This window comes from Lotus japonicus, chromosome 2 (genome assembly GCF_012489685.1).
Source record: "Lotus japonicus ecotype B-129 chromosome 2, LjGifu_v1.2".
Lineage (NCBI taxonomy): Eukaryota > Viridiplantae > Streptophyta > Magnoliopsida > Fabales > Fabaceae > Lotus > Lotus japonicus.
Window position 1 is genome coordinate 1,860,095 of NC_080042.1, and position 20,002 is coordinate 1,880,096.

Genomic DNA, 20,002 nt, shown 5'->3' on the forward strand with positions numbered 1-20,002 from the left:
CGTCGTTTTTGTCTTCCGCTCAGGTTAGGTTACAAATCAGTTGTTGTTCTTTTCCTTCACTATCATTGCATGTTCTGTTCTCTGCATTCAGTTTTGACACACAATTTCCATTTCTAAATTGTGAACAGGGATCAGAATTCTCATCGTTCTCTTCTGTTCCCCGTAAGTACTCACTGCTAATTGAACTTACTCTTGGTGCCTCTTACTTTTTGATATGTATTATAGATTGGTTGTTGGTTGCAGTTGAGGTTTTTTTGTACATTTCAGGTTCGAATTGCGAGAGTGGACAAGAGGATAACGAGATTGTTAAAGACAAAGGGGGCAAGAAATCCTGATTTATCTTAAGTTCTTTATTTGGATTTCCCCCTTCTATTTGTTCTGAATCCTTCAAGTTTCAACCTTTCAACATATTGGGTATCATTTGCTTCCATCGTTTCAATTGTTTGGGCCTTAGAAGGAAATACCTCATTAGAACATTGGTTGTTGGCTTTATCATCTGTTTTTGGATGCAGAGTTGATTTTTTTGTGGTCATTTGATTTTGTTTATGTGGAGTTTATGTTGTAGTTTTCCTCCTCATTTAGGGATATTAATGATTTATACAGGGTGCTATTATTGGTATTATTGACTGAATATCTGTTACTAATTCTGTTTAAGATCTTCCTTGCTTCAATCTTTCAATATGACTTCTGAGTCTGATTTATGAAATGTGTGAGAAGCTAAGCAGTAGTTCTTCTTTTTCATTTTGACCAAATTCTATCTCCTTAGATGCAGCTCTTCATAATTTATGGGTACCCTGCACAAGAGCTAAGCAAAACACATCTCTAAAAGTGAGATCAATTTCTTCCTGCTTTCATTGGCATTATTGCAGCTTTGGTTGACATTGCTTCTTGAAAATGGTATTTACTTCTTCCTCACCCCGTTCATAGGATTTTCTTGCTATATGTGAAGAAGTTGAACTGAATTTGTGTTTTTTGTGCTTCGCTCACTTTCTCCATTCGGATTGACAGTTCACCGTGGCGCCTCAATTTGAAGAGGCAACCCATCAGCGTATTTGCTTCGGCGCTCATTTCGTCCATTCAAAGGCGGTCATTGTCACCTTCGTTGTTGGCCCACTTCATTGGTTGTGTTTGGGAATGTTGGTTTCGTGATGGTTATAGTGAGGGGTCATTCATTCACTTTTTCCTTTGAACCCCTTTTCATCTAATCATTTCATCATTTCTTCCTTTACAGGATGATTATAACCTTTCAAGAATCTATGATCATGCCAAATAAAAATGGACATAAATTTGTATGTTATGGCTGCACATTACACGCCCTTATCTTTTTCTTTGGCCACAATCAAGTCTGAATCAGTTGTTGGTGAGATACATATTCCTTAACTTTTATTTGATAGGATATTGTGGTATATATGCACTTCATGGTTTCTGACTTTCTGATCTATTTTTTTACTTTCTCTTCCCCTATATGGTATATCTCATATTTGCTTGCTTTGACTTTAGAAGTTTTTTACTTTAAACATATAGAGCTTTAAATTTGAATGAGCATGAACAAATAAGGATAGTACTGGGTTGGGGTAACTTTTTACGTCATTATGGAAATGCATCTATAACAAGTAATAGTATCTTAACTTTTTTATAACAAATAGAACCATTACTGTATGGCTGCAGAGATATCATTTCTGTTAGAGCTAATCTATTGAATAAAGAGATTCTGATGATATGCATGTCATAGGCAAAATCATAACCTCCATTTGCTTCATTCTTTTTTTTTTGTCAAGCATTTACTTCTTTCTTTAACTGAACAAACTGATGCTAATAGCTGCACATTACATGCCCTTCTCTACAATGTGAATCGACACACAACAAATCTGCATCGCAGGAGCTATTTGGATTTAAGAAACTACTCATGATTTATGACACTCTTTAGCCACTAATAAATGGATAATATGATTTCATAATCCATGCGTCTTACACTACTTTATTTTTTCTCTCATTGAGTGTGATTGGAAGATGAAAAAAAGAGGTGTGAATAAAAGTGTAGTCGGAATGACAATACGAGCGTAGAGGTAAGTGTGTCATGGTTGAAAAAAATAGTATGTGAGCAAAATTTATCCAAGTGCACACATGTTCCTCATTCAAAGCACCCTTACTCTCACTTAAACATCAGTTAGAACCCTCTGTTCTATGCCTTATTTCTGCAATTTAAGTTTGCTTTTCTTTCTTGGCTGTAATTTAAGTTTGTTTTTCTGACTTGACCACTGATTCTTCTCAATATTTTGTTCCAGGCTCCATTCTTAGCAGTTGGGCCTTTCTTCACTTTTGTCGTATTCTGTTCCGGTGAGAACCTTTTAATTTCACCTTCTTTCTTCATTTTTGCCTGGCTTCTTTGTTCTGCATTCAGTCTTCACCGTCATTTCTTCGCTGCATTTGTTCTCAGGTGGAGATGTTTATCACGATCATCATCTTAGTCATAAATCTTCATTGAATGTAAGTCTTATACATTCTTGGTTCATATTTGATTATTCGTTAATATATGGATTAGCAAAATGATAGCTTTTGATATATTCCATTTATCTATTTTGTTGCCATTTCATGTGACTCAAAAGTGTGATATTTATAGTTTTGGAATGCTATTGTTTGACATTATAGATAGGAGAAGGAACCATGATACTAATCTTCTAGAAAGTTAAGTATAGTTTCAAAGGTGGGGTTGGGAAAAAATTGATTCTGGACAATTTGAAGAGTTGGGAATAGTTTGTAGGAATGCAAAAAAATATGAGATAGTAGAGAGAATGAGTAAGGTAGCTATTTTGGGTGTTCTGTACAGGTCAGTGTTAACTATTTTTCTTCTCTATTTGTGGCTATTCAATACACAAGCTGATTTAGTTTTGAATGCATATATTGACAGGAGTGGGAAATGCCTAAGTCAGGTGGTACAACTCCTATTGAAGAGGACAACGAGGGGGAAGAGAAGCAAGAGGAAGAAGGATGATTTTGAGAAGCAGGACAACGATAGTGTCGTAAATGAATTTTCTTTGTTTCTTCAACTTTCTTGATAAGTTGTTTCCAAGTGTTGCTTGCTATACTTAATTTAAGGGTATGTTATGAACATCGTGTTATTGCATCAGAAAGTTTGAGCTTTCTTAATTTGTATAGCCACCATTACAATGTATCAAAAATAAAGGTGAATGTTTTAACATTAAACTTTATAAGAATCAAAAAAATACTCACCAAAATAAAATGGTTAGTATCAAATGGTATTCCAAAGGTTAATATCACCTAGGATTTTTTTATTTAGTGTTTAGTGAAAATAATTACATAGTAAATCAAAATTAATTTTAATTATTGAACTTCATAAGTCATGGAAAATGAAAATTATTTAATATTTATAAAATATTTTAATTAATATTAATATTAATCTTAAACAATTAAAGGAAGTTTTTTTTGTGTGCCAAAGGTAGGGGTTTAAACATTAAATTTGATATGAATGCAAAATAAATGTTGGACTAATCCTTCCAACTTCACGAAATTTATAGTTAATACTCCCTCCTGTCATTTTTATAAGAAACTCAATGATATGATCACACAAACCGAAGAAACTAATAGTTCTTATAAAATAAATCACTATGCTTAGTTTCTAATGATGTCTTTTCCTTTTTACAAGAACAATCACGTTAATTACCATAAATGTTGACAATACCTATTGGGTGCTTGGAATTTTCCTTCAAATTTTTGCATGGGGAATAGATCTCTTTGCATTGGAATTGATTATTTGACATTATTTAATAAGAATGTTTCTTATAAAAGGATCACAAAAAAACTCCAAAGTGTTCCTTATAAAAAGGACCGGATGGAGTATTAGTTACATATCAAATACAATAAGTTAATATCAGTAATAAAATTACATTGGACGTGATGAATTATTTTAATTTTCTATTATATATATTATTTAATATTAATATTAATCTAAAAAAATTTAATATCAGTTACAAAATTCCATAAGATATCATAAATTATTTCGGTTTTATGTAATAAATTAATATATATTAATACTAATATTTAAAAAAACTAATACTATCATTTATGAAATTCCTTGATAAATTATTTTTGGATTTATATAATATATTAATTAATATTTATATTAATCTTCAGCAATTTAAGGTTGTGATTTTACCATTAAATTTGATAAAAATGTCAACTTACACTTACAAATAATCCTTTGACCTACACTAAATTTCTTATTTTTAGAGTTTAATTAATATTAGTAATAAATCAAATAAAAATAAAATCATATACAAAATATTTTTTTTGGAAACAAAAGAATCTTACTGAATAAAAGAGAGCCCCATGAGAACAACTCTCTCATGGAGTAAAAAAAATACCCAAAAGATAAGTGAAACACCCCTTGGATGATCGACCAAAGAAAGAGCCTCACTAAAACCTTTTCTAGGAAAAACCCAATGGGAAAAACCCTAGAGAAGGAAAAAAAGTACACAAATCTTTAGCCAACCAATGTTCCAATACCAAAAAACCAAAGGAAAATAACATACAAACAAAAACCCAGTAGACAAAAAAACCAAGAAGCTAACTAGACTCAAGGTTTCCAATCCCCAGTAGCAATGCAAGTTAACTGCCAGACTTGTGTGAGAGCAACAAACATAACTAAATAGTTACTAGCCAATATTTTTAATCTTGAAAAATGTGATATTAATATTTAGATATTAAAGTTTGGGATTTTTAAATAAAATATGATATGAATTCGACATTAAAATTTCTACTAACCCTTTGCCTCCACTTAGTTTTTTGTTTACTATTTAGTTACTATTTACACATCAAATAAAAGTCAAATATCAGTTACGAAATTCCATAAGACATGATAAATTTTCTTGGGAATTATAATATCAGTTACAGAATTTTACAGGACATGAAAAATTATTATCATGGATTCACTCTGCTCTTCTTGCCGCCGCCACCGCCGCAATGGGACGTGTGATCCGTGCTCAGCGTAAAGGTGCAGGCTCCGTGTTCAAATCTCACACCCACCACCGCAAGGGACCGGCAAGGTTCCGCAGCCTCGACTTCGGGGAACGGAACGGTTACCTCAAAGGTGTTGTCACCGACGTGATCCACGACCCCGGTCGCGGTGCGCCGCTCGCCAAGGTCGCATTCCGCCACCCCTTCCGTTACAAGAAGCAGAACGAGCTCTTCGTTGCCGCCGAGGGAATGTACACCGGCCAGTTCATCTTCTGCGGGAAGAAAGCCACCCTTGTCGTCGGTAACGTCCTTCCCATCAGGTCTATCCCTGAAGGTGCCGTTATCTGCAACGTCGAGCACCACGTTGGCGATCGCGGTGTGTTTGCTAGGTGCTCTGGTGATTACGCCATTGTCATCAGTCACAATCCTGATAATGATACTTCCAGGATAAAGCTTCCATCTGGTGCGAAGAAGATTGTTCCGAGTGACTGTAGGGCGATGATTGGGCAAGTTGCGGGTGGTGGGAGAACTGAGAAGCCTCTTCTGAAGGCTGGTAATGCTTACCACAAGTTTAGGGTGAAGAGAAATTGCTGGCCGAAGGTGCGTGGTGTTGCTATGAACCCTGTTGAGCATCCTCATGGAGGAGGTAATCACCAGCACATTGGGCATGCGAGTACTGTTAGACGTGATGCTCCACCTGGGCAGAAGGTTGGTCTCATTGCTGCCAAGAGGACTGGTCGTCTTAGGGGGCAAGCTGCTGCAACTGCTGCTAAAGCTGATAAGGTCTAAGGGTCCTGAACAACAGATTGTTAGGATTTTATTTGATTGCTTGTTTTCCAATTTTGTTTCTTGATAGTTTACCTGTTACACTGTTTGGTTACCATTTTGGCAATCTTTTCCCCAAAAAGAAAAGAGCTTTCAACAGAGATTTTTTTATATTTGTCCAAGTGATATTCATAATCCTGCAGTTTTTCTAAAAAAAAATGAAAAATTATTATCAAATTTATATATATAAATAAATATTGATATTTTTCAAATTTATAAATTATGTAAATCAATTTTGATATTAATCTCTAGATATTAAAGTTTGGGATTTTAAAATAAAATATGATATGAATTCGACATTAAAATTTCTACTAACCCTTCGCCTCCACTTAGTTTTTTGTTTACTATTTATTTACTATTTACACGTCAAATAAAAATTAAATATCAGTTACGAAATTCTATAAGACATGATAAATTTTCTTGGGAATTATAATATCAGTTACAGAATTTCACAGGACATGAAAAATTATTATCAAATTTATATATATAAATAAATATTAATATTATTCTTTAGCAATTAATTTCGAAATTTAATATTAAATCTGATATGAATCCCATAATAAACCTTTTAGTGACCTTTTCGCTTACACTCAGATATTTTATTGGTGTTTAGTTGATATTATTTAAACACCAAGTAAAAAGTTTAATATCAGTTACGGAAATTCATAGGACATGCTTGATAATTTTATTAGGATTATAGAATATAATAAGTAATATTATTATTAATCTTTAAAATGTAAATATCATTTACAAAATTCCATAGGTCATGGTAAATTATTTTAGATTTATAAAATATATAAATATTAAACTAAGGAAAAGATGAGTATTGTGATTATGATTTTATTAAATGGTTGAATCAAATTATACTAATGAGAACTTTATCATGATTTTCTTTGAACAAAATTTGTTAATACATTCAATAATTCTTTTGCTGCCCAAATTTTTTTTGTTACAATAAAAAGAGTTGTAACTTTCTTGCTCCATGTAGTTAACATATGGGAAAATTAATTTAATAAATATGAAACAAATCGAAATATATTTATCCCATTATACTAATTATTTTCTATTTTTTCTTATATTTCGGGAAAGCCAACGAGTCAATCAAAACGTCAAGTTTCATTCTCAATATAATAATCATTGTATTTGTAAAAATATATTAGTATAATCATTACTTACTCAATGTCTTTTATTAGCTCATATATAATATTAATATCATATCACTAAAACCAAAATGAAAAACATTTAAAATTTAAGTTAACTTACATATAAAATTAATTTTTTTTTTAATTCTTAACTTTGTTTTTATAAACCTGATAAAGATAACAATAATCTATTAAATTTTAACTCAATAAACATAAATAATACCCCGTGCAAGCACGGGTAACAAAACAATTTTTTTCCTCTATAAGAAACTAAATTAAATAGTGCAACATTAAAGACAAAACTTAAGAATACATAAAATGGTTGTGCTTCTACAAAATAAAAACAAACAAATTCTCGACCGAAAAAATTTATAAATTTGTGTTTTCTTATATTCAAAATTATTTGTCCTTTTAATTCGTAAACTATTTTTTATTGTCTCCGAATGTTAGCTCAAGTGGTAAGAGTTAGAGGACATAAGAGTTGGGGGAATGAAGGGTGAAGGATCTAGCGTTCGAACCCCGATGATTGACTAATTTACTAACATTTTTGGCAACTAACATTTTCCTATCAATTCTTTTTAATAAACATAACACAAATTAATTTTTTTTTGTACAATAAACAAAAATTAAAATCTCCCGTGCATCGCACGGGTAAAAGTACTAGTATAAATATAGATAGATAGATAGAGTGAGACAATCATGTATGTAATTTTTAAATAATTTGACGCAATTTAATTCGTGACACGTGACATATGGAAAGGAAACACCAAATGAGAGAAAAATGGATTTCGGTCCAAATTTTGTGTGCTTACTTTGGAACTAGGAAGCAACTAAGCAAGGAGAATATATTCGTAGGTACAAGTTACAACTAGAATTTATTGGGTTATTTTTTGGGACGTAGATGCTTGCTAAATCCAAAAGTTTCTTAATTTTATATTCGAGATTCCAAAACTAGTAATACAAGCAATGCTTTTCTTTAATTTGGTCTTTTTGTAATCTTTTTGTCAACATCATGAAAAGCAAAAAGTCTATAAGATTTAACCACACTAGAACACATTGGTCGTCATTGTGTTCTCTCTTCCCTAGCTTCCATCATTCTAGAGACCGTGTGACACGATGAGTGCGTTTGGCATCTCAGGTTTGGCACACTTGTTTGGGGTCTTGGCCATCATCCTCTTGCTTGTTTGGTTGTTGCATTACCGAGAAGGGATTGAGTTTGATTCGGACATTGGATTTCGCGTCTTCAATGTAGAATAGTTTCCTCTGTTTTTTTTTTCTTCACTTTGTTGTTACATGTTGCATAGCATATAGCTATCATATGATGTGAAAACTCACGCTCAATTTCCTACGTATATGTATGTATTCTGCAGGTTCACCCTTTATTGATGTTCTTGGGATTTATTTTTCTTGCTGGTGAAGGTATCTGCTAACTTAATAGTGCTAGTCATCTTCATCATTAACATATCCTCTATATATGAAGTAATTCTTGTTTGAATACCGGCCTGTAGATACAACCAGAAAACACTTCACAATATAGACAATGAAATGATAGTAAAAAAGAGTAAAATATATTTTTAGTCGGTATATAAGAAGTTCAATATTTAATTTTGGTTTCTAATTTATAAAATTGTTTCATTTTAGTCCCTTCTCTAAAATGATATTACTTTAGCCCACATGCAATCTTTTTTATGGATTTTGATGCAACTTAATATAGGTAGGACATGTGCAACTGACAAAAACGTCGTTGTTTAGTATTAGGCTTAGTAGCATTTTTCATCTCTTTACGTTTCACTTTGTGTGATTTTAGTCCCTTTAGAAAATGAAATCATTAAAGCTTCATTTTCTTTTCAATTATTTAAGGCTTAATTCCACTTTTGGTCCCTGAAGTAACACGATTGTGCGAAACTCATCCCCTTTGTTTAAAACGAGCGATTATCGTCCCAAACGTTTACGCCGTGAGCGGTTTTAGTCCCTCCGTCCATTTTCCGTCAATTTACTAACGGAAGAAGCTGACATGGATTCACTTAATGACATGGATGACCACTGGTTATTATTGCCATGTGTGTAATTAAAAAAAAAACCAAAACTAATTAATTCCCCCCCCCCAAATTCACGATCAGATTGGGAATAAATCCCCAAATCTGATGAACCCTAGTGTCTATGTACCAATATACGCGACTCTCCTGGCAAGATCGAAGAGAGAAGCAAGAAGTGGTCATCCACATCATTAAGTGAAGCCATGTCAGCTTCTTCCGTTAGTAAATTGACGGAAAATTGACGGAGGGACTAAAACCGCTCACGGCGTAAACGTTTGGGACGATAACCGCTCGTTTTAAACAAAGGGGATGAGTTTCGCACAATCGTGTTACTTCAGGGACCAAAAGTGGAATTAAGCCATTATTTAATTTTAGGATTTATGAAGTTTTTTTGGTACATCGAAAAGATAAATTGCACCCGCTATGAATCAATCTCTGGACCTCCCCTTATCCAACACATATGTCCCTCAGCTCCTACCACTTGAGCTAGGATTTATGAAGATTAAAAGAAAGAGAACTGAATTGGTTAAATTTTGATAAATTTTTGAGGATTTTGTTCGGATATGATTATTAGGGTTTAAACAGTGCAAATTTTTTGAATAAAATTTAATATTTTGAGTAGTGAATTTTGATGTGAACAACATTTAGAATGATTCAATTTGTGAATTATTTGTTAAAAGGCGAGAATTTGAGATTTTTGCGTAGTATAGTAAAGATAAAAAGACTTGATTTGTAACCATTAAAAAGTTGAGGAATTAAATCTGTTTGAAAAAAGTCACGAGGACAAGAATCACCTAGTCCAAATAAAACGCGACCAAAATGTAACTAACCCTTACTATTATTTTCACCTATTTGGGCATGGGTTTACTCCCCTTGATGATTTGATGCTAAATTCAAACAGGTATGATGGCATTCCTAACGATTCCAGGCAAAAGGGAAGTGAGGAAGTTTGTTCATATGACACTCCATATCGTTGCTATTATTCTTGGTATTGTTGGTTTGTATGCCGTATTCAAGTTCCATGATATGGCACACATTGCGGATCTTTATAGCCTCCATTCATGGATTGGCATTGTCACCTTCGGCTTATTTGGTTTGCAGGTAAACTCAATCCCAATTCTCTGCCTTTTATTTTTAATTTTAAAATATATTTTAGTTCCTAATCTTTTGTTGTTTTAAATTTTCATTTTTTTTACTAAAACTTTTATTATTTTAAAATTGAAAAAAATTTCTATTTTTTCGTTCAAAAAATATATACCCAAATTTATCTTCTACTTAACTTAATTATATATCTAGCATATCTTTTGTTAATTTTACATATAATTAATCTGCTAAAATAAAAATTGTATACAATCATTATTGCCAATTAGTCAGCCATATTATCATTATTCTCTGTCTTTCATATAACTCGCTTTAAATAAAGATGTTTTAGTCAAGTTGCATATTAGACTAAATTAAGTTTTTAGTAACCGTCTAACATTGTTTTGGTCTATATCATTATCATCTATTTTTAATGGCTTTGGTTACTACTTTTGTTAACTATGGTTTTCAATTTTCGATTTCAGAAAAAATATGGTTTTCAATTTTCACCCATGCCTTATAATCTCACTGCATGTTAACTTGTACTCCCTCCAATATTTAGTATTAAAATCAAGGTGATATCTAATATGCACCATTTTTAAAGTGGTATAATTTTACACCACTTTTTTTTACCAGATATAACAGGTCAACACATCTTTTTTTAAAGAAATTTAATATATAATAAATTTTTAATGATATTTTTCTTCAAAAAATTAATGTGTTGACCTGTTATAATTACCGGTCAAAGTAAGTGATGTAAAATTCATTACCGTAAAAGTGGTGCATATTAGGGAGACCCATGAATTAATCACTAAAAAATCTAGTTAATTGCAAGTAAAGTTGTTCTCTCAAATTTTATCAACTTTAAAACTACTCATAACTCACTTTCTTAATTTATATTCATTATTAATGTTTGTCCGAGTGAAAAGAGGAAAAAAAATTAATTAAATACAATTTCTAATTTACAAAAAAATGATTAATGCACCACAAACAATAAATTAGTTCTTATAAAAAGAAGTCTTAATTGCACATTTAGTCCCCCACATATACTCTTTTTACGATTATGGTCCCCAACAAAAATCAATTGCATTACGCATCCCCGACAAATACCTCCGTTTGTAAAATTGGTTTTCCGTCAATCTTACATCCAAAAACTAACGAAAAGCTAACGTTGAATTTTTTTCATGATATTTTAATTAAAAATAATATTTTTAAATTGAATTACGTTTTTCCCATGGCAATTTTGGTTGCTCCCCCACAACCACCCATTCTCATCTTCCCCTTCATCAGAAATTCATCTTAAAACCCAGAAACTCATGAATAATCCAAGAAATTCATGAATCACATACCTCCTCCCTCTTCCTTCTTCCTCACCAAAACTTTTTCATCATCTTCAATTAAATCCAAACTTTAACATAAACCCTAGAATAGGAAAATCACATAGGGGAAAGAGAAACATCAAATATGATACATTTAATTTGATTTAATTCTTATATTAAGAACGAAACAAAGTAATTTATTCTACAAATAAATTTTTATACTTTGTAATTTAATTCTACATATTTTAAACAATGTGATTGGATGTTGTGTTATTTAACCCAAACTTTATCATGAGTCATTTAAACAACCCATTTAAACAATAGACTCGGAGTACCAAACTCTTTCTTTTTATAAAAGTATACTTGAGCAACACTTCAATTTATGACCTTTGAATATTTTCAATTAATGTTACTGAGGATTTCGAAATGTATATGAGTACATCATGTGAAGTGGCCACAATAACTTGATTGCATCCACCACAACTGTTCTGTTTTTGCCAATAACGTCCACAACATAATGCAACCGCAATTTAAGATTCTTCTCAATAGGCCTGTGTATTAGCTTTATTACTCTTCTGTCAATGCTTCATAATGGGAAGCAGTGTTATTAAACTCGGCTCGAACCATCCGGTTCGACCGGTTGAACCGGGAACCAGACCCCTAGCCAGTTCGAGTCGAGCAACGGATCGGCCATGCAATTCACTCGGTCTGAACCGGATAGACCCGGCCGGTTCGGTAAAAAAATGGCGACTCGGCCTTCCACCGGTTGGACCAGTGAGTTATTGAAAAGAAAAAAAAAATTAACCGCTGAAAACGACGTCCTAGAACAAAAAGGGGGAAAAGCTGCAGCGTTCCTCTGGCCGTCGTCCGTCGCCCCTTCGCTTCCGTCCACCACCACTTCGTTCTTCTTCTCCTTGCAAGATAAGCGTAACACTTTCGTTTGTTAATTGCTTCTTAACTTGCAAGTTTAATCTGACAGAAAACAAAAAGTTGAAGAATGAAGCCAGGGCACGGGTGCGGCTGTGCGTTCTTCTCATGTGGAAAGAATAAAGAGGGACTACAATTAGGGTTAATAAAATGAGAGCCACTTTTACTATGGCCCATTACACGTACCCAAATGTTGCTGTCAAAGTGTACCAAAAAAAGAATGTTGCTGTCAAAAAGATGTACACAAAAGAAAATAATTGGGCCAACTTCAAAAACGATAAAAAAAACAATGAGATTTTCTTAAAAGAATTCATGAAACTATTTACAACTAACTAATCAAACATAAATGTACCAAAATGATAATCAAACATAAATATTATATCATCATATAAGCTGTAGTCATATAATTAATGAAATATTTTGTCCTAACTTTACTTTTAAAATCCTAATTTCATCATATAATTTTATTTATATAATAATTTTAATTATATACCGAGTTAAACGGTTCAACCAATGACCCAGTGGTCAGACCAATGACTCATTGACCCAGTGCCCTCACCGAGTCGATCACCGGGCCGAGTTTAATAACACTGATGGGAAGTGCTTTTTATTGTGAATTTTGCAGTGGCTTTTTGGTTTCGTGACGTTCATGCTTCCAGGGGCACAAGGTCCAACAAGAGCTACAATGCTTCCATGGCACAAAGCTGGTGGCAGAGCACTGTTGTTCATGGCAGTTTGTGCAGCAGAAACAGGATTAATGGAGAAGTCCAGATTCATAGGTCTAAAGCCATATCAAACAGAGATCAATTTGGTCAACTTCACAGGCCTTGCAATTCTATTGTTTGGAGTTTCTGTTAACATTGTTGTTGGTCTTCGTTAGTTTGCCATTACTACACTCTGTACTTCATACATTTGATGTCCATAACAAATTGGATTTAACCCGCATTTCTTGCCTCTTTCCTAACTGATTTGTATTAATAAGAATAATAATTTGTGTACATACGGATGGATTCAACCACCAATCGACACACGTCACAATCTACATACTCTGGTATTACGTTTTGGAAGAACCCACAAAATTATGTGTTTATTTTGCGCGGTTTTAAAACCCATGTAACTTTTTATAATTTTCTGACGATTTATAAATGCAATGGAAATGTCCATAAAAGTAAAATTTTAAAACCTCCATTAAACACTTTTTTTTTAACTCTTTGTGTTTAGCGCTCCACCTCCCGCTAAACACGTATCTTACTCATTAGTCGAACGCAAGCTATGTATACATATCAAGACCTAATAACAATATCATTTTTGTAAGGAAAAAACTTAGATACAACCACATCAGTGTTGTTAGTACTGTTGTCCTCTAAAAAAATGACATGTGGTTTAGTGAATCCACATAACAATAGTTAAGGGTTATGTTTTATTTTTAAGGCCAAATAATATTTATATGAGTAAAGGAAAATGTTGTGAGGCACGATCTTGGGCCTCGTGCACGAAGAATGTTCTGGCGGTTTAAAACCGCCAAAAACCGTAGTTTTTTTTTGACAGTTGTACTATTGTGGCGGTTTCAAACCACCAGAAACCGTAGCTTTACTTTTTTTTTACAGTTGTAATTTTGTGGGGGTTCAAAACAGCCACTAAATGACTCTCGTGCATCAGTCGTACATCTTCTCTTGTACCATATAGCATTGCTCATGAGTAAATAAGTAGAGTAACACTATGGGTGTTACAACCCAGGATACAAGGAAAAAAATAATGGCAAAAATAGAAGCAAAATTATTCAAGTTGATGAGGACCAAAAACCAGCAATAGGACCAAAAGTTACTCCATTAGCCCTGTCAATGCTCATGGTTATCGCTGTTTTCCCCTTTTCCCTTTTACTAACCTTCTCCCCACGTTTTTCCTCAACACTTACTCTTTTGTTTTTTTTTGAACGTAACAAACCTTATATTAAAATCAAAACACTTACTCTTTTGTCACTACAAGAAAAAGGACTTTTTGCTGCGGTTACTTTACGACGGTTTCTGGAAGGAAAAAATTGTCTTGCGACAATTTACACAGCAGTTCGTGCTACTGGCGTGGATATATTTAATTCGCGGCGGTTGTAAGGCGTATAGCGGCGGTTCATAGGTTTTTTTTTTATTTATTTATCAAAAATTGTTTTCATTTTGCGGCGGTTGGACTTGACTACCGCCGTAGGTCCCTAAAAAATTTTGACGAATTTTTTTACTTTCCCTCACTTATTTTCCCCAATTTCACATTCCCTCTCACAATCCCTAATTTCTTCCTCCAATCTCACTTTCCCTCTGTCACGTTCTTGGTTTCCCCCAATCTGTACGTTCACGCGCGCGGACTCTGGCGACTGAAGAAGCTCTTCCAGGTTTGTTCTCTTCTCTTCTCCTCTCCTCTCTCGCGATTGGTCTCTCCCTTCTCTGGTCTGGTCTCGCGATTTCACTTTCCCCCTTTCACAATCCCTAATTTTGATTTCTTTTCCCTCATAATTGAAATTTTTGTGTCTGGAAGCAAGAGTGGTGGGCTGAATCAAGAGCGGTGGCAGTTCGGTAGTGAATCGGGATTGGTGAACGGTAGAGCTTTGTGTTTGACAATTTCTAGGTTCGTTTCCCTAATCTTCTTGTCTCTTCCCCTTAACCTTTGAAAAGTGTGTGTTCTTTCTCTGAGTGATGTTGTTTCTTGAACATGAATTTGCACCTTTCATTTAAATGAGCTATGCCATGCAGTATGAATATGTTTTTGTGCAATTTGAGTATGGTAATTGATTTGATTCTTTTTAAATTCATAAAAGTAGAGAATCCCTATTTTCTTTATCTTTTCCCATTTAACCTGCAATATGAACTATTCTGCTAATTTGTGCTTGACATATTTAAACCAGGAAATTTTACATATTTATTAAATTGTCCTTGATACTCTTTGAAGCCCTTGCTCAACTCTATCACTAGCTTATACCTTTCCTTTCCACCTCACTATTTCAGATAGATTCTTTCTGTTTTGTTGTTCCCTTTTTTCTGTAAATATTGAGGAACAATGTCTACCTGGTCTAAACCCCATATATATTCAATGTTTTAGGAGGATGACCATGACTTGCAATTGGAATCTTTTGCCCATTCTAAGAAATTTATAATCTGGTCAGTGGCTTGGATATGTTTTAAATCTTTTGCCCATTCGAGGTTAAAACATATCTAACAAATGTATTGTGGTCAGTACTTTGCATTTAGCTTTATATATTGCATATATAAACTTAAAAAAGTTAATATTTGTTCCTGAAATATGTTGGCATGTGATTTATTTTTGTTTCTCATCTGCAGACACAAGTTGAAAATTTAACAATAGAGGAGCGCTAGTTAGATGAACAAATAAGGTTTGCATGCCATGCCTTAACTGATTCTTCTTGATCAAATAATTCTAATGCTTGTCTGTTGTCTATATAGAGTTTAAGTTTTGATATTATTGTAGGGAGATGCAAGAACGACTACGGGATCTTAGTGAAGATGAAAACAATGAGAAGTAATATTTGTTTTGTCTCATTGGGTCATTTGCTACATTTTTGTGCATGACCTTATTTGATGTGTTTTTCTTTAATCAATCATCACCTTCATAGGTTGCTTTTTGTCACTGATGAAGATATAAAGAGCTTGCCTGGCTATCAGGTTGGTTTCATTATCTTGCATTTAAGTATATATTTTTGTAGGGCAATTCTGTTTTATTTGCATCTTATTTATAACCTTATTTCCAATGTTGGCTGAAGACCTTGTTTTTCTTTTGCCAGAATGAAACATTTAAAGCTTCAGATGGAACCACTTTGGAGGTCCCTGATCTCGATGAGGTAATTTGACAGGGCATGAATAGTTTTATACTAGTTTCTAATATCGCATTCATCGTACAGAATAGTCCTAAGAAGTACAATGGGCCCAATAGATGTTTACCTTATTACGTATGCTTGCATTATTTTTTTAAGGGGGTGTTCTAAAATCTTTTACTTCAAGGGTCATAATTGCAATGGTGTTGTCAGATGACAATGTCAAGTAAAGCAATGGTGGTAATACTGGAGTACGTACTAAAATTGACATTCTAATCTTTAATTTTCTTCTCTGCCATTCTAGTAAATTTAAAGAAAACTTTGAGGAGACTAATTGTTAGGATTAATTATATTAGGATTTAATTTAGGAATCTATTTCTATAGTATCTTTTATATTAGGATGTTATCTCTTATTCTAGTAGTATATCTTCTGTATTTCTTTGGGATTAAGTTATTGATATTAGGATTAGTATTATAAATAGGAGTGCCCTCCTTAGGATAAAGTCATAGATTAGATTATTGAGTTTGTAAAGGGAACCGGCCCTATTGAAGAGGAACCAGCCTCTTGGTTTTGAAGAGGAACCAACCTCTCAGTTCCTATTTATCTTTTTTATTTTAATATCAGTCTTATATTCAGAAAAATACCAAAAATATCTCATTTCTCTCCTATTTCTCCACGTTAGGATTTTCGGGTCCTAACAATAAATAGGAGTGCCCTCCTTAAGTTAGAGTCATGGATTAGATTATTGAGTTTTGTGAAGGGAACCAACCCTAATGAAGATGAACCAGCCTCTTGGTTCTAAAAGGAACCAGCCTCTTAGTTCTCATCTATCTTTATTTTCCAGTCTTTTATAATAAAATACCAAAAATATTATCACTTATCTTCCTTTCTCTCCTATTTCTCCACGTTAGGATTTTCGGAGGGTGAATGTTCACTTTTGTCCCTAAAGTTACAAGGGTCGGGCATTGTAGTCCCTATTCTATGGAAATGTCGCCCGTAGTCCCTGATGTTGCAAAACATCAATCACGTTGGTCCCTGGCTCGACTTCCGTTAGTGAACGTTAACGGCCAAGGTGATTTGGCACATTAAGTGCCTAGTGGACTTGCCACGTGGATTGAAATATTGAATTTTTTTTTTTGAGAAACTTAGATACTTCAATTTAGTCCTAGGTCAGAATCCTCAAATTAGAAAAACTTCAATCTCTGAAGCAGATGAAGCTAGAAAATCCATATTGAAGAAACACTTGCCCAGGTTGAAAACCCATATTGAAAAGCAATGAAAACTCAGATTTATTATCATCTCTAGAACCTGCAAGGGCACCGCTTGCGAATTCATCTTCACCTTTTCCCTCTTGGCTGTGAGAAGGTTTTCCTCCTTATTTTTCTCGCACTTCTCTCGAACATGTTTCTTCCTTTCCTGACTTTCAACCTTGGCTTTAATTTCCCATTTGAAATTTGAAATTTAACCTAAAAATCAAATCTTGCAAGGCGATTCATCGCTCAGTCGCCATAGCCCAGAAGAAAGATGTTGAATCCAATTGGAAATCTCAGGTTTATTTTTTTAATCGCGAGTATTATCTCTCTCTCTGGATCTGTTCAATTTCTAACCAGATCTTCACACTCTCATTTCCCTGAGTTTTTTCTCGCTCCCCACCATTTTTTTCTATCTTAAAGGTATGATTTTTCCGTAATTATATCAGCGTGGGGGCATTGGGTTTTTGGATTTTGTTATTTGGTTCTTATATAACGTGAATTGTTATTGAACCTTGACTGAAAGCTAGCTTCTTTTTCCATTGTACAGGGGAATCATGTATTTTGAGGTCTGTAAACAGAAAGCTTGGGAAGTAGCACAACCTCCTTTGAAAAACTTGCTAATGAGGGGGTTCAGGATGTGGATGGTTGGTAGTACAGTTCACTTGTTTAGCATTGGTATCACCTTCTCAGCTCTGGTGGTGGGAGTGAGGAGGAAGAAGATGATGGAGAGATTGATCTAATTTGGGGATTTTGACTTGGGACTAAATTGAAGTATTTAAAATTCTCCAAAAAATAATTTCAATATTTAAATCCACGTGGCAAGTCTACTGAGGTACTTAGCATGCCAAATCACCTTGGCAGTTAACGTTCACTAACAGAAGTCGAGCCAGGGACTAACGTGATTGACGTTTTGCAACATCAGGGACTACGGGCGACATTTTCATAGAATAGGGACTAAAATGCCCGACGCTTGTAACTTTAGGGACGAAAGTGACCATTCACCCGATTTTCGGATCCTATCACTAATGGTGTTAATGTTGCAGGACTTATAAGTGCAAGGGCAGGATGGTCAGGGGGTTAGTTTGGGTTTTACTGCCTCAAGATTTCGAGAGTGGGATGATGAAGATTGTTCATTCACATGTTGTTGTAAGTATCACTTCAATCTGTGAGATATTTGTTTTATGGATTTACAAAAAGAAGCTGGATGGTGTTTATATATCAAAATACTTGCACAAATCAATTGTTGCATGTTTCTTATTCTTTTTTAGTACAAAGTATTGCTTTTTTCATTGTTATAACCATAAAGTTGTTATACTACTTACAGTGTAATTTGTTAATACTTCTTTGTATTGATTACTATTTCTATTTTGTAGACAGTTTGACATGGGAGATTTTCATGTACTTATTGGTGGTAAACCCACTGGTAGGTATAGAAAACAACTCGTCTAAACTAATTTTTTGTTTTTCCTATGGCATCATATTGATAGCACTTTCATGCATGTTTCATGGTTTTAATTCCTTATTATTGAGTTGAATATTGTTATCCAGAATATTGTGCCCAATGGCTGTTCAGCAACTATAGACTCTAGAACATCTTTGTTGGCGACTTGGTGGGTCCAACAGTATGAAACCGTGAAGAAATGCTTTTAGAGTTAGGCTGCTGTAGATTTTTCATTCATTGGTGTTTCATGACCTATTAAAAATAGTTTTGGGATTGAACCTCTGACCAGATTGTTTCTGATTTTTCTCTTGTAGACTGTAATTACTATGATAAATCAAGCAATTGGAGCATATGGAGTTGCAAGCCAAGAATGCAAGTCCGTTGTTGAACCGTATGGATAAAGAATCTTGGAATTGCTCTCGGGTAATGTAAGTGCCACTTTTAATTGATTCATGACTTCTTGAATAGTTTATTGATTAGATTCTTGTAATCCTTGCCTTTAGGAAAGATGCTGTTAGTAAAAATTGTAAGGTTTGTATTATAAATATTACTTAGCAAATTTAGTTGTTCTGCATTTTGCTTTTTTTCTTTCATTCCTAACTTTCAAGTGGAATTAATTGTTCTTGTTGTTCTTGACTTGAAAGTTGTATGCAATAGTGAGCTTTGACTTGAAAGTGGAGAAGTTCTTCTGCTTGCTCTAGCCTCAAGGTACTTAAGCTTCTCAGATCCTTGTTTATTTTTCCTTCTTCATCTCTTGACTTTTGAGATAGAACATGTTATTGTATTAAGGCTTAATCCTCAAATTAGTCCCTGTCTTTGTCTCGCCGTCTGATGTAGGTCCCTCACCGGAAAAATTTGTGGAATACGTCCTCATTTTTACAAAACGTTTGGAGCCAGTCCTCGCCGGAGCTCGGAGCTCCGATGAGTGACGATTTGGAATGCTAACTAGGACAATTGAGTTGACTTGGATTTAAAAAAAATAAAAATAAAATTACATGTCATATTAATTAATTAACCCTAATCTAAATTACCCCAATTAACCAAAATTAATTAACTAACCCTAATCTAATTAACAAAGCCAAATTAACCCCAAATCACATAAAATTCCCAATCAATAACCCAGAAACAAACCCTTATTCTTCCCTAGATCTTCTTCTTCCTCCATCCCCCAACTCATCTTCAGACTCAGA

The 20,002-nt window shown here is 33.8% G+C and overlaps 2 protein-coding genes and 2 long non-coding RNA genes across 5 annotated transcripts; all 4 read left to right on the top strand.

The window, feature by feature from the left end:
- The first annotated feature begins 277 nt into the window (after positions 1–277).
- On the top strand, positions 278–2,340 carry LOC130735174 (uncharacterized). The gene is made up of 3 exons (XR_009018324.1): positions 278–897; positions 1,009–1,360; positions 2,286–2,340. It is a non-coding gene; the product is annotated as an uncharacterized LOC130735174 (long non-coding RNA).
- Positions 2,341–4,978: 2,638 nt separating this feature from the next.
- LOC130735175 (60S ribosomal protein L8-3) lies at positions 4,979–5,927 on the top strand. The gene has a single exon (XM_057587267.1). The coding sequence runs from the start codon at positions 4,981–4,983 to the stop codon at positions 5,761–5,763; it is 783 nt and encodes a 260-aa protein (XP_057443250.1). The 5' UTR covers positions 4,979–4,980; the 3' UTR covers positions 5,764–5,927.
- A 2,055-nt stretch (positions 5,928–7,982) lies between these two features.
- Positions 7,983–13,372, top strand: LOC130735176 (probable transmembrane ascorbate ferrireductase 3). Its single transcript, XM_057587268.1, has 4 exons — positions 7,983–8,189; positions 8,312–8,360; positions 9,879–10,078; positions 12,929–13,372. Exons 1-4 carry the CDS (start codon positions 8,058–8,060, stop codon positions 13,181–13,183), a joined length of 636 nt encoding a protein of 211 aa, XP_057443251.1. The 5' UTR covers positions 7,983–8,057; the 3' UTR covers positions 13,184–13,372.
- A 3,952-nt stretch (positions 13,373–17,324) lies between these two features.
- On the top strand, positions 17,325–19,590 carry LOC130735177 (uncharacterized). 2 transcript variants are annotated; one of them, XR_009018325.1, is made up of 4 exons: positions 17,325–17,791; positions 17,919–18,517; positions 18,745–18,794; positions 19,127–19,590. It is a non-coding gene; the product is annotated as an uncharacterized LOC130735177 (long non-coding RNA). The 2 variants fall into 2 exon arrangements; XR_009018326.1 differs by having other exon boundaries at positions 17,325–18,517.
- The last annotated feature ends 412 nt before the right edge of the window (positions 19,591–20,002 follow it).

Excerpts from the sequence above, each read along its gene's own strand:
- LOC130735175 (XM_057587267.1), top strand. The coding sequence starts at position 4,981 with ATGGGACGTGTGATCCGTGCTCAGCGTAAAGGTGCAGGCTCCGTGTTC.
- LOC130735176 (XM_057587268.1), top strand. The coding sequence starts at position 8,058 with ATGAGTGCGTTTGGCATCTCAGGTTTGGCACACTTGTTTGGGGTCTTG. Across the intron at positions 8,190-8,311 it reads TTGGATTTCGCGTCTTCAAT|GTTCACCCTTTATTGATGTT; the intron begins GTAGAATAGTTT and ends TGTATTCTGCAG. Across the intron at positions 8,361-9,878 it reads TATTTTTCTTGCTGGTGAAG|GTATGATGGCATTCCTAACG; the intron begins GTATCTGCTAAC and ends AAATTCAAACAG.